Below are 15,146 nucleotides of genomic sequence, written 5' to 3' on the forward strand. Positions count from 1 at the left end.
GCCAATTATTCTTGGTGTAACACAGATTAAATTTTGAATAGTTTAAAATCACCATCTATGTTTTAAGATATCCTGAAAAACTGCCATTACATAGACTATTTTTTTTTCCAGTGGAATTTAAGATTACAGATGTAGCTATCATATATTAAGTAACAATAAGGTGTTTGAGGTTGTAGAAGAAACTCTCCCAACTCAAATCTGATTCCTCTTAAACCCCAGATCTACACAGAAAACAGACAGACACTCCAGTTTACACATGAGGTGAAAAGTTGTGAGTTCTCAATAGACACAAAAAGAAATCTCTGATATGCATTTACATCAGAGGATCATGCAGTCCTTTTTCAGATGCAGTATTCTGTAGGAGACAGCTTTCACCACAGAGGAAATTTCCAAGAGTTGAGTTCATCTGTTTCTCTATTGGTTGAGACATCAGAGATCACTCTATTACACATATTTAATACACAGGCCAACCCTTTTATGTATTAAGTCCACTACTATTGAAATGACTACACTGTAGTCTTCTTCCAGAAAAAATACTTTCCTATCTACATATTAAAAATATTCGTACACAGGCATCACTTCAAGTTTATATTCATTTGCAAAGGCTGTGGCAGGGGAAAAGACCTTGGAAGTTTCTGACATTCCTATCTTGACTAGTACTCAGGAAAGGTGCTGTATCTGTCTGCCACCACCTGCTGAAACATTTCCTGGCAATTAGCAGTAGCTTCATTCTTCTTTTGGTTCCCCACACCAATATACACTAAAGAAATTTGGATTCTTAAGTCATCGGAACTATTTAAAAATAAGGTCTTTTCACTCAAGGATAAACACGTAGGCACAATTCTGCACTGTGCAAACACTTACTGTCTTATTAAGTCAAAGAGCTGCCCTGAGTTTACAAAATAAACTCAGAACAACATGTACAGGCTTTTGGGGGTTAAAAGCAGAGTATAGTACTAGGTCAGGGAAACAGGCAGAAGCATGGATCTTCCTAACTCTCTGGAGGAACAAACAATAAGGGCTTCAGTTGAGATGAAACTTAATGTACTTATTATTCCGTCCTACCTACCTCTCCCATTACTAGAAACTCCCTTGTGGTCATAGCAAGGTTGCAGCAGCCAGTGACCCCAGAAAAGGATGACCAGCTTTAATAATCAGTCATTTGGCCTGAGACGAGTGGAGGCCACATACTGACTGGTCACAAGTTAGGAAACTGTAAGGTCTTAAGAACCTCAGAATGACTCATCACACTTGAAAATAAGTTTCCATGAATTTTCAGGCATGTAGTGAGAAGCACCCCCTGGAAGGCCTTCCTGCCCAGTAAGAATTATGCTCTACTTCAGCAACGTCCTTATTTAAAAGTATTTGCTTCTGTTTACTTCAGCTGCAGAGAGATACTGTCATTCTGATACAATTTAATGCATGCCCAGTAAAGTTCTGGAAGTAACAGTAAGAAAATAAAGCAAGCAAGATGGTAGGAAGCACCACTGCTCTGTTTTCATGCTCTCATACTGCGTAGTATGTATGAGATATATATGAGTATATACAGCAGTAACGCAAAAATGACAAGAAAAGCAGATGTTGAAGTAGCACAGAAATGCAGCCAGTGTCCAAAATCTTACCTTTCAGAGTTGCTTTCTTAAGTACCTTCATGGCATACAGCTGGCCTGCATCAGATCCTTTGATCTTCCTCACTAGAAATACCTGTAAAAAGAACAGTTTGTGTATAAATGGGTACCAAGCTTTTAGTTATGAACCTTGCAGCATTTGATAGGGAAACATATACTAAATTTCGGGAATTCCAATGAAAATTTCTGGCTGAAAGCACTTTATATATTTCACCTGCAATTGGTTGAGCTAATTCTGGAAAGCTTCTGTTTTAAGCCTTCACTTTCTGACAGCTTTTCAGTATTACTAATAGCCCTTTAAGATTCAGTTAAAGATGGTGAGTAGTCATAAACAATGTGTGCACATTTCTACACATTACGAACAGCTTTACATGAAAAAGGTGATGTCTTGCTTGAGCTTAGGAATACAGAATTAAAAAAAAATATATTTTCAGCAATTAAATTAAGAAGGAAAAAAAGGTGTAGCTTCTGTCATAAATCATGAAAGATGATTAACGCAAAAAGTAAGGGAAGCAGAAAGTTTTTACAGCTGGAAGTTTGCTCAGGCATACTTAAGAAAAGGTAGGAAAATTTGATAGGTTATTATAATAAAGACATCTTTCCTTGTTACAATGTCCTATGTTACAACTTTTGACAGTGTAAATTTTTAACTGGAATAAAATAAATTGTAAATAAAATTTTGATTTTTTGTTGTTGGTTTTTTTGTTTGTTTGTTTAACTCCATGAGACTATTCTTATCTGACTCTGAGTTAGTCTGAACACGAGGACAACAGAAAAGAAAACCATAACTTAGTTCAGTCTTTATAGGATGCTCAGTATTTTAATATTTGAAAATAAGTCAATATTTTAGTTGATCCTCAGGACACACTGTTTGCAGAGGTCAGCAACATGACAGCAGGGGCTCAACTGTTATTTCAGCACCTTTACTACTGGACAGAAGTGGAAGTAAAGCCAAATACAAAAAAGCACCGCAAAGCCCACATATGTAACATATACATATAAATACATGAATTAAAGTCTAAATGAAATTATTTTACTCTAGAACGTCTACTTGGATTGCAAAAATCTGTGGCAACTATTTTAATTCATCATTTATTCATGAACCACACAGCCTTGCAAATTGCCTTCATCCAAAACATGAAAAGTCAAAAAAAGAAAGGAGGAAGTCTATTTCTAGCACATTATTTGCAAGTTGAAATACACTTCCTTCTTAAAAAAAAACAAAAAACAAAAAACAAAAAACTGTAAAAAACCTACAATTTTCTCAAGCACTCTCTGAGAAAAAGGTTTGTGGGAGAAGATAACTTTTAACAGCCATCCAGAGAAGCTGAAGGAAAAATAAGTAAATTCTTTCTCTGAACACCTTAACCAGAGCTCTTACATCTGCACAACATCACAGCTACAACACTTCTGCTATACGATCTGATACATTTTTGGTGAGGCTTTCATTCTCAAGATGTTTCCTGTGCATGTGAGATATGTACAGCTCTACAGCTAAGCTCCCCTAACTCACTGAGATTGGGCAGATGTTGCTGATTCCTGTCTCCTGTTTCCTAGTTTGAAGAATGTGCAAGTACCTCTGGTACTCACAGCTGCAGAAACAAATATGAAATCTGGAATGCAACAGGAACATGTAAGAATTTCTGAAGTGCTTTCATTAACGTTCATAATAAATTAAGCTCAGCTGCTCCAATAATTAGTATTAACAGGAAGTCAATTCATTTAAAAGTTCAGATAGAAAGAGAAATATTAGGATATTTTTCCACCAAGTCCAAGTCAAAGGTTTAATTTTTGCATTGCTTTATAGGGGAAGAATAATCTAAAAGTACTTTTGCCAAAACGCTAGATTTTTAGCATTATTATTATTGTGCAAAAATGGATATGGATTTATTTCTGAAGAAGGGAAAAAAATAAAAAAGAAAGAAAATGCTAAATCTCAAAATTTATATTATCTCTTTATATTATCTTTAAAATAATAATTTACCAGAATTGTATGGGCATATTCCTGAGCAGAATTTCAACTTTCTAGTATGATTTGCATGAAAACACCCTAGGTTATAAGCAAATGTGTTGATAGAATGAGCAAGAGTCCTTTAGCTGTAGTACTGAGTACAACACCCAAATCCCAATCCAGAAACCTAAGCAAGTGCTGTGACTTTCATCAGTGTTGAGTGTACTCCCTCTGAAACCAAAGACATTTTTTTTTAATTCTGCAGGAAATGATGTAGGTCTCAGGTGAACAACTTGAAAAACAGCTCTGCATCCCCAGAGACTTACAGATTTGAGCTATCAGCTGAAATACTGAAGTGATGAAAATTTACAGACTGCATAAAAATTTCCAATCAGACTTCGTTCCTCTGCGTCTATGATGATTTTGTGAATTTACTGACCAATTTCACATAAGATACTAAAGTGTCTTACAATTACACAACTCCAGACAGGTCTAATATCCGCAGTCATATACTGATCCTGCAGCAAATCAAGGGAATGTGTCACAGAAACCTGATCTCATTTTAGGAAGTGGTAGCAGAGGCTAGACATTTCAATTATACAGTGCCTGAAGCTAGAATGCTGAATTTGACAGTTAATAATGAAATACGTCAGTACAATCTAAGACATTCAAAACCCAAATATCATTACAGTGCTCTTAAGCAGTTCTCTAGATCAAAACTTGGTAGTGAATGCTAATTTTTTTGATGTCTCTCATCTCAGGGATCTTTTAACAACCTTACTTATCAGCATAATTCTGGAATACTCAGAAAGCTACTAAATACATTCAAAATAGCTTTTTTTTTCCCCTCATGAATAAAACTGAGGATCGTGGCTTATTGTCATGGTTCTCAGCTTTTGCTAGGACCTCAATAGATTTTAGGTACGAATCAGTGCTTCAAGTTAGCTGGAATGATCCATCTCTGAAATACTTATGAAATAGACTAAAATTTAAAAAGCACTGAAAATGATAAGGACTTCCATGTTCGGTGTAAACTAGGCCCACCTTTCCACAGGTTTCAAAGGCTTATTTAGTTAAACCATGGAAAGAATTTAATGATGAACTGATGAATCTCCCTTCTTTCTCTAATTTTTTTCTTCCTATTCTCATTTGGAAATGACACATCCTTTTGAAAAAGAATTGCCTGTGGGACTGAGAAAAGCTTTGGACTTAAGATAAAAATGTTGTTTCTCAATAGCTTGTCATACATCTAGACAATTTTTTTTTTTATACACATGCTTTATGTATACAGAATGCATACATATACACTTTATAGTCACTTGGCAGCGAAACATACAAGGAAAAACAGCTTGGTTATAGGTGTCAAAACTCAAAACAAAGACACTGCGATGAAAATTAAGTGCTTAGCATCTAGGCCTAAGAAAGCAGCTTTTCTTACAAAATCAATGTGAGGTAACAAGCAGGGTGAAAGACGGGGGCTTTGAAGTATGCTTGTGATCACATCTGCCCTCAGCAGAAATTGGGAAGCAAACTTCTTTTAAGCTTATCAGTGTTCCTACAACTGAGCAGCAGTAGCACGCTTACTTAACTAGTGGATAGGTTAGAAAGAGGGAAAGGAGTATAACTTTATAAACAATGCTGTTCACTATCCCTGCTTACTTCTGTTCCTTAGACTATATCCAGAGCCAGAAACGTTATTTTCTAAACTGTTCTATATACAGAATTCCAGCAAAGGACGGACAGATTATTAAAATGAAGGCAGAAGAGGCTTATCTGCTTTTACAATACAATATGTATGGGCAGTGTTATCAGTGCAAATGAACTCAGAGAAAGAACACAGCATTTTCAGTCTTGCTCTACGTGATTAGATGGCATTAAAAATTACCTTTCCATATGAACCTTGTCCTAATACTTTCAGCAGCTCAAATTGAGAAGGATCTGCTTTTTCAAAACCTTCCTTCACATGGTGACTGATGTCTATTTCCTTCACAATACCTTCTTCCTGTAAAGGAAACAACAAAAAACATCATTGCCAAATCAGAACCATTATTCTAAGGAAACATACTGTTAATTAAAATCTCATCTTGTGCAATGCTATAATCATATACGAAATTTGGAAAATATAAGCAAATATTTGTTCAAATATACCATGTGCCTCTTGCAGGCAGGACAGGGTAATGGGTGGGATATCAGGACGTCCTCCTGTTTATCAATCTCAAGATTATGTCTAAATAAAGGTATAGCAAACTGAAACAGAGATATACCACAGAGCTCAGTGCTCATCACAGACCTTGCTAACATAGTGTCATGTTCCCACATCAGTAGTACAGAGGATCCAGCACACTTCTTTCCACAAACTTTCTCATTCTTGCTCAAAGCATCACTTCGAATTCATCTTAAAAAGTGAAGATCACTTAAGTTTGAAGCAGCAATTCTTATGAGTAGACCACAAAGAAAAGGCATTGTTAAAAGTACATCTTCCAATTTACCTTGAAGAATGGAAGATTACTACCAGAATCCTTCTAAACAGAAAACAAATTCAAGATTTAGATGTGAAAGCAAGGTGGTAGGAAGAAGAATGGCAGCTGTACAAGGACTTTTCTCTTTAGCTGTAACAAGAGATATTTGATTTAGTTGCTTGTGTATTGTTATTATGGCATGATCCTCTAAAAAGAGGGCGACGGAGTTATGGGAGAGCCAAAGGGATTACATTGAGTTTGCAGCAACCCAGAAAGTCATTGAGCTGAAGAGAAACCTGAAAGAAATATCTTCTCTTCAAGGACACAGTGGTGACGGAAGATATTTTTTATATACCTTCTTATTTCTGAAGTGTTCTGTACACCTACATTTGAGGATGCTCTCCTATTAAAAATAGATGTTCTAATTTCTCAACAACTAAAGCATGGATTTTTAGTATAAAATTTATTTTGTTTAGTTTCCCAGATCGAGGGGAATTGCTCATTTAGGAATAGGTTTAAATATTCATGCATCTACTAAAATTCATTAGAATCTTTGAAACTTTACTTTTAGTTTGAATTTTGCTGTAATTCTTGTTTCGTTTTTTTTCTTTCCTCAAGAAGAGACATTGATATATAACATATGTGTAAAGTTTTTCTCTCTTCTTAAACTATGTGTAGTAAAAAACAGAAATAATAACCTAAAATGAAAATGCATTCGTAAACATATTTGGCCAAAACATGTTTATTTACTAAACAAAATAGATGTTAATTCGTTCACTCCATTCATCTCTTCTCCAAGAAAACTGCTGTCACTTTCTAGCAGCTATAATAACTCATCTGATGCATGGCTAGCATTACCCTGACTGTACTACATGCTACAGTTTCTTCCCTCTTCTTTCCTCCCTTCCTCTTTACACTCGTGCTCTGGGACAGGGACTGTATCCTCCTCCTGGTTTGGAAAGCTTCCTGTACATTGCGTATGCTGCCAGAATCATAGAATACAATCATCATCTGACAGCAACTAGTTTTTCTGATCCTAATTTCTCTAGTTTAAGTGATTTGCATGAAATGAAATGCTTGAAACCAACAACCAGTTTTCACAGAGAGATTTAAAACTTTTCTAACAGTACATAACTGCCAAGAGCCTCTTGTTTTTCTGGCTTTAATTATTGTGGAGAATAGAGTATCTTTCTGATTAAAAAAAACCATATATACATACATCATTTCATTTTTCTTCTATATGAAAGAAACAATAATGAACTAGAATAAACTTGCAAAAACACTGTTTCTTATGGAACTACCCACATGGAGCAATCAGAATCATCATCAAGTCCTGAAGTGGTGAGCTTTCATACCAAGGGACCTGCATTTTAACATTAACTGCCTGCAGCTGAGAAGCATGCATACTGTTAAGAATCTTATTTTGAGATAAGTCTGTTCAGCTATACTACAGCTTTGGTAAAGTATCTGTGCTACATGGCTCACCAGCCACTGTACTCACAAACAATTATTCCCCATATAGTCAGGCTCCTGCCCTGATTTATCATCCTTTACTCTGTACACTAGACCTTGTATGTTTGGGAGTTCTTTCTCCACTGACCATAAACAGATTCTGAGAAGAGTGGCTTCCACAGGCCAGCATCTGTGTGTGTACACCTCTTAAGAACTATGAAATAATGAAAATACCGAATGACTTCTTTCTCAAGTCAGGACAGCTTGAGCACACTCAGTCACCATTTCAGGATTTTGCCCATCCCTGTTTGTCCAGAAGCACAGCACAGCAAGGACCATCCCTCAGAACAAGGTGAAGTATGAGGTGGATACAAAATTTACCATATATTTGGGCTGCAAAGCTCTGAAGAAAGAAAGACCAACCTCAGTCTTATACACACCATCTTCCTCAGATTTACTTCTACTTTGATCTAACATCTCAGACTCAAAATCTGTGATTGAAATCTACTACCTGAAGAGAACATCACATCCATTCATTTCTGTGAGGTGCATTTCAGCCTGAACCATTCAGTCATTTCAGCTACGTTTGCAGGTTTAAATGATGAGTGAGTTTCGATTGATCCATTAAGATTAGTCATCAAAGCCACAGGTCTACAACCATAAGCATATTTCCCATTGTGTTATTAAATTTAAAATAACTTTGTTCTTTCAGTGTGTTAAGTTACAGGAATATCTTGGGAGTACTAAGATGATGAATTCAAGCCTTCCCAGAGAATAGCATAATTATTTCATAACTTACAATAAGAACAATACTTTAATTACATGCATATTTAATTAAATCTCAAAAAACGTACGTATTTCGAAAACAACAAGACCACATACAAGGCTGGGTAGTGTTTTACCATTGCACTCATTTTAAAGAGGGAAAAAGGCTGTAAGAATATGGTTCAAAGAATCATAAAAATGTTGGTTAGAAGAAACTTCTGGAGGTCATCTGGCCCAACACTCCTGCTCAGACTACCACCGACCCTTAATTAGGCTGACTGGGTTTTGTCCACTGTAGCTCTGAGTACCTCAAACAATGAGGCTTGAGCCACTTCCTATGAAAGATTATTCTTCTTCAATTTGCCTGGCACAGAAATGCCCACGGTCATGTCGAGCTACCTTCTCCAAGGGTTTTTAGGAGGAAGCAGGATGTTTATCTAGGAAGGCAGGATTTCCTGTGGATTTCCAGCAGTCTTCTCACTAGGAAGGGGCAACAAAGCAGCACTAAAGAAAAACGTGTCAGACTGCTCCTTTGTCCATCAATCACCACTACAGTGGCATTGCTTGTGAGCTGCCAGGGGACAGCTGGTATTTTTAGTTGGTATGACAAATCCCCACCTCCCACTGGAGCAAAAAGCAAAGTTTCCAGTATTTAAGACTGAACACGGACACAGTCCCTTTAAGGAAATATATTTCTGGCTCTCTGACACTGGGCTGAGGTATTTTAAGTTCAGCCACTTACAAGACTCCAGCAGTAAAACAGCCAAGGCTGAAAACTATCAATTTTCCCACAACATCAGAAGATGCTGAATGCCTTTACTGCCACTCAGAATCAATGGAGCAACCATACTACCACAAGCTTAACCATTTGCACTAAGTGACCATCAACACCAGGCACTTCTATTTTCATTGAAGCATCACCATGAAGATAGTCTTGCTAGACCTACTCAGAAAATATAATTTTCTGGAACTACACAGTAGGAAAGAGTGAAAGTTAATTGGAAATACGCAAGATGAAGCACTGGTCTTAGAAATGCTCTTGACTGAGTTTCTGCATGGCATGCAAATGTTCTACATAAAGAATCATGTCAATCTAAATTAGTGAAAGGGAACATGTTCTCAAAGAGATGGTAACTTAGTGGTTAGAGTGGTTAGAATTTAGATAGGCAGGTATAATATTAACAAGCAGGATCCAAGGTGTAAAGGTACTTAAAGGTACCCTAACTAGTCTTACAGTGCTTAGCTCATTCCTCAGCTGCTCAGTGGCTTTGTATAGATTTCCACAACATAAGCAGCAGCAAGAAAATTGTCACTGATATTTGTCTAGTTATCCAAGTAGTTCAGCTAAGGATTTTTTGCTCTTGCCTAGAAACCAATGCTGTGAGTAAAGACTGCAGAAGAATCCAAGGATTATCAGTGCCAGGCCGTGGATTTCCTTGTATGTGTTCAACATTCTCGTGGCTTATTTAGCTGCATAAATTTTGGAATGACTTCTGCTTGTTTCTTTTACCCTCCTAGAAAAACAAACATGGTTCTGTTTTAATATTCTTGCTTGGATTTTCCCCTATCATTCCTAATGATGGAATGTGGGATAATTTTCCTCTGGTACCAATGATTAGAATGAGAACTAAACCAACAGAGCACAAGTGCTGTGGGCAGATCTCCAGATATTTATGTTCTGAGCTGCATTTTTCAATTGCTTGGTCCAGCAAGCATAACTTATCTACACTAATAATTTGCATTACAACAACAAAACTGAGGCAAAATATTTACGCTGCAGACAACAGTCAGACTTCTGTGCACAATATAAAGAAACTATTTCAGTGGAAAGAACTTCACTATGGAAAAAAAAATAAACAATCCATGTGTCAATCTCCAAAAAGGTTTTGATCAGTGAGTCAAAAATGAACGTTCCACAGTTTGGTCTGCAACAGCTGTGCACAGCAGTCCAGGCTCTTTCTCCCTGCTGACTTGTCCCAACACTGCATTAGCAGAAATGCTTGACTTGATGAGGTTTAATCTTTTGTAAACTACTGTAAATATTTATGCTTGCACAAAAAGCATCATCCTGTGACAAAAGTGAGACAGCTTCAAGGAAACATGTAGCTGAGCAGTACTGATGATGGGAGAGAGGTCAATGAACTGCAATACATGATGGAAGAAGAATGGGGAGCGATTCTCCGTGCTAATTAATACAAGACAGACCAATTTGGAGCTATTTTCCATTATTCATTTAAGCACTCACCTGCACCCCAATTTAATAGAAATTTTGCACAAACAAGTAACCCAGGATTTAAATGCAAGTATCTCCTTTCCATTGTGACACAGGAAAAGAGCCTCTGCCCTTGCCCTGTGACTGCAAATAGCTGAGACGCATCTGCTTTGGTATTTCCCGGAGGCAGCAGGGGTAGAACAGAAGGCCAGCTGCTCCCTCTAACTCTGATCTAAGCTCACTTACAAGATTTCCTCACACAGATTTTAGAGAAAGATGCAGTAATGCCCAGTTGCTGCCAGGAAGCAACCACAAAGAACTCTTCTGACATAATAGTAATGACTCACTGTTTCATACATGAGAAGGATTGGGAAGTGCAAGAATATAGACTTGGGAATGGGATACAAAAAGTCACGTGGAAGCACAAGACATCTAGGAGAGTAGCTCTTTTCAGCCATACAGCATCCTGCCCATACCACAGCCTTTCAGCAACTCTCCCCCCAGTCTCTGAAGGAGAAAAGCTAATGTCATCTTCAAACTCAGAGACCACCTCTGTCGTGAACAATGCGCTTCAATCACATGCAATACCTTTCCTTTTCAAGACTTCCTGAACTGGTGTGAAATAACTGGACACGGTGCCATTCCAGAGTCAGCTACTTTTAGCAACAGATGATTTTATGCAATTCTATCACATAGAAGTTAAGATATGTTACTAATGGAAGATTAGTATTGGTTTGCAGTTTGTTGGACACGATTCTGATCTTTATTCCTTTATCTCCTCACTTTCACAGGATCAAAACTGTCACGCATCTATAGTTGTAAAAAAGGGGCAAACTTCATTTTCCAATAAAAATATCTGGAATTTTGATATGCAGATTTTCCAGTCTTCAGATTTGATGGGCTTGCATGCTATAGGGACTGAAGTCAATGAAGAAATGAATTAAAATGTTGCAAGAGAAAATAATGGTAATCCTAAAGAGAAGTTATCTCTTCCAGAGAATCATTATTAGTCTATAGCACATGCTCAAGGTACAGACTTTATTTTGTTACCATTTTACAAAAATGCCTTACCATTTGGTAGGTTACCACCTAATACAAAACCAAATCACAACTATTTAACATCCAAATACTACGGGCAACACAACTCTCCAAAATAGCATGGTTCATTAGGGAAGCACATTTAAAACTTTGATATGGGAATAGTTAGGACAGGATATGTCTGATAGTAATGATTCCAGCTTTTCACCACTGTTTCAGAGGTTCTACTCTGGTTCAAGACATAGGAGAGTAATTTATGTCAAGATGTAATAGGCTATTTGAACATCTAGCACAGGAAATTAAATGCTGGCCTGTGTTCAGTTCTTGAAGAACAAATATTCATTAAAAAAAAAAAAAAAAAAAGAGTAAAGTATAAAATGTACGAATATTTTCATTAGCCTCCTCCCAAACCTGTCTCCAGCAGTTTTTAAATTTTAAAGATTTTTAAAAAGAAAAAAAATTCTTCCATTTTAAAAGGTTTGCACAAAACCCAAGTTCTGGCTTTTGTGGTGGTCTGGGTAGATCTAAACTAGGCAACACTGTAAATGGGTCTGTTTGTTTCACACTCTACAGTCAAATTAACTTTTTTTTTTTTTTTTTTTTTTAATAATGTATTGGATTCATTGAGCTTTTAGAGAAGTATGCTGAACTTAATAAATTCTCTGGAAGTTGTGCCAGGTTTGTAGTTTGTATTTATTACTCAAGCATAAAGCCAGCTACCCGCCTTCTCAAGAGTCATCTAGAGTTAAATAGTGCACAGTAGTTTTTAGAGAAGCTGGGATTTCTCTCACAGACCTCTCATGAATTTGAATAGTTATCTTTCAAGTGGAATTTCACTGTGCAGGTCAAAACCTACTGCAAAACAAACAAAAAAAGAAATTAAAAGAAAAACTAAAGAAACAGCTCTGGAGTGCAATAGAATGTACAGTCCCTGTTCAATTCAATACACATTTCTCTAAAGAGAATGCCTAGTATGCCAAAGATCTTCTCTCAGCATTTCCCAAACTCTGTATTCTACTTTATTTTCTTTTTCTTTCTTTCTGTCTCTCTCTCTTTCTTTCTTCCTAATACATGTCTTGACATTTGAGGTTCAGCTGAAATAAAACTAGAAGTCAAAAAGACTTTCAAGAGATCAAGACCAGCAACTACAATGTTCTGGATAAATTGGTGAAGTCCACGAGTTGGAAGTTTGAGTATTAGAGAGATCTGGCTTCTGAGCTATGAGACTTCCTAGGTATCTTTGATTAATCACTTAGGGCTAGACTTTGCAAAATGAATGCAAGTGTTTATGGTGGAGGAGACAGCGGTTTGAACTAATCGTCCTGCCTTATGCACAGTCATTGGAAAGAACCATGCACTGCATCATGAATAGAGATCAGATGAAGTCACATTCTTAAAGTGCACATTTATCTCTGATGATATGAATATAGGGGTTCCTGAAATTGGGCGAGATGAATTGCCATCTAATGTAAAAATTTGAAAAATACTTATGTGGAGTAATATTTCAGTCAGATTTTAAATAGCCTGACAAGAGATAGGTTAGCAAACACTTGACCTGGAAGTTTCAACATAACTTCTACTGAAATTAAATACTTTTAACAAGAAATTAGATAATTGAAACTTCTAGGTGCTTAAAAATATTCTATGGTGAGGGGAGTAATTCAGGTATCAGTATTATGCAGTTTCAATAAGTTGGGCATTACATCCCAACCTGAAAAAATAAGATCAATTGCTTTTGGTTACCTCTTGAGAATACTGTGAGAATTAGCACAGAAACAAAAACAAAAACAAAAACCTGAAGTTACCACATATTGATGCATTTCACTGGTGCAACCCACAAAGATTTATGTGGAGTAGTGAGTAGAAGGCACTAATTAAAAAGTACTAGCGAAGCAAGGGGTTAAAAAAAAAAGCAGAAGAAAAGCAGAACCATCTGGTCAGAAAATATGCAAACAATTGGCCGGCCTTACTCACACAGCAGCACTCTACAAATACTCAAATACATTTGTGAACTTTAACAGAAACAGTCTCAAAATGAGTCACACCATTAAAGGACAAAGAACTCATCTACAACGCTCTGAGCTACAATAAATACAAGCAAGAAAATTTTCATCAACATTATTTTAGGCTTGGTTTACATCTGTGTCTTTTGCGTTACACCTCGGAAGAGTTGTAAGGTCTACTACCAGTTGTACTACAGGCAAAAGAAAAGAACTCGCTGCTCATTCACCAATGAACAAACAATAACTAAGAGTGGATCCAGTGCCTAGAAGAAACTATTGTTACTTCTAAAAGATAAGTATTCTTATTTCCTTAGGGTATGAGTTTGTAACATGAAGCAGAATTATGAACAGTACGTGGACTAGTAAGAGACAGCACACATCCCAGCACAGCTCCACTATAGCTCAGGTTGTGCTGCCAGGTCAGCAAGTGCCCTACATGCTCTGCTCTGAACAACCTGTAAACTCTTTGCGAGTGGCTCAGGTGGCTTCTGTGGAGATGTCCCAAGGCGCACCACCACCTTCCACCACTTTACAGAGCTGGCTGGCATCTGCTGCAGTACACCAGCCCTTGTGGGTATCCCTAATGACTGTCCTAATGTAATGGCAACCCGCTGTTCATGCATTTGTGTTTCAGAGCATGGATAGCCCCATACGCATCTGTGCCTCATCTCTAAACTGCAGGTAAAGTAGGTGGTGTTTGGAGTAAAAGGGCACTGGAAATAATATTAAATGCTCCAGTACTGTGCTATCAAGCTCACAGAAGCAGGAAAGCAAACAAAAAGTCTCTCTGTTCTGGATACTATTCAAGAAACATAGCTAGTTACTGTCTCCAGTTCACTTATTGCTATGCTCAGCTTCTTAACAGACGAGAAAAGAAATTCCTGATGTTGTACTAGCACAGTTAGTGTGAAATAAAAATTCCAGCTGCATTAGGAAGATAAACTGCTTAAGCAAGACATATTTGTAACCATTTCCTCACCATTTCCAAGAGAACCAGAGAAAACACTGCTAAGCATAGTAGCGTAAATAGCACTGCTGCACAGTTGGTAGAAAATACTGTAAAAAGCACTGGTACATCTGTATGGCCATTTAAAAGAACTGAATACACATATTCAAAGGCAATATATTACATTTAGTTTTAAACATGTGGAGTGGAGTGGACAAAAGTCTTTATGAAGAGCTAATCACATTACTATAGTGGTTACTCAGTTTGGGGAAAATACCATTCTGCCACTTAAAAACCACTTGTAGGGTTCATAATTGTCTTTCTGAGAGAAATATAAGCCTGCTAGCACATTTTCCATCATCCAATAATTACATTAAGCATCAGCAAAGGATTCAGCTAGCTCACACCACTAACTGGAATACTGTTACTATTAGCTTAAGAAAAAATATGTTGCAATGAGTTTTATTATCACAGTAGCATTTAACAGGCCAGTACCAGTCTTTCTCAGTAGAGAAAGAGACTGATTCAAGACCATTAAGGAGTGAAGGCAATAATAGTTTCAGTGCTACTGTTCACAGCTCAGAGATCCAGTGAAGGCACCAAAGGCTCTTCAGGGTGATGAAGTCAAATACGGCAGACAGAAGACGGTTTTGGCAAAAGGAAAATTCAGCAGGAAAAAAACATTACAAGAC

At 37.1% G+C, this 15,146-nt stretch overlaps 1 protein-coding gene across 4 annotated transcripts in view; it reads right to left on the minus strand.

Moving 5' to 3' along the window:
- RPS6KA2 (ribosomal protein S6 kinase A2) overlaps nucleotides 1–15,146 on the minus strand; it is a 263,441-nt gene that overhangs the window by 91,289 nt on the left and 157,006 nt on the right. For all 4 annotated transcript variants that reach the window (XM_048936514.1, XM_048936516.1, XM_048936518.1 and 1 more), the window contains 2 exons: nucleotides 5,465–5,581; nucleotides 1,623–1,704 (listed from right to left, as the gene is read on the minus strand). In XM_048936514.1, coding sequence (XP_048792471.1) covers nucleotides 1,623–1,704; nucleotides 5,465–5,581 — 199 coding nt within the window. The remainder of the gene's footprint in view (nucleotides 1–1,622; nucleotides 1,705–5,464; nucleotides 5,582–15,146) is intronic.

The sequence above is a fragment of the Lagopus muta genome, chromosome 2 (genome assembly GCF_023343835.1).
Source record: "Lagopus muta isolate bLagMut1 chromosome 2, bLagMut1 primary, whole genome shotgun sequence".
In the NCBI taxonomy this organism is placed as follows: domain Eukaryota; kingdom Metazoa; phylum Chordata; class Aves; order Galliformes; family Phasianidae; genus Lagopus; species Lagopus muta.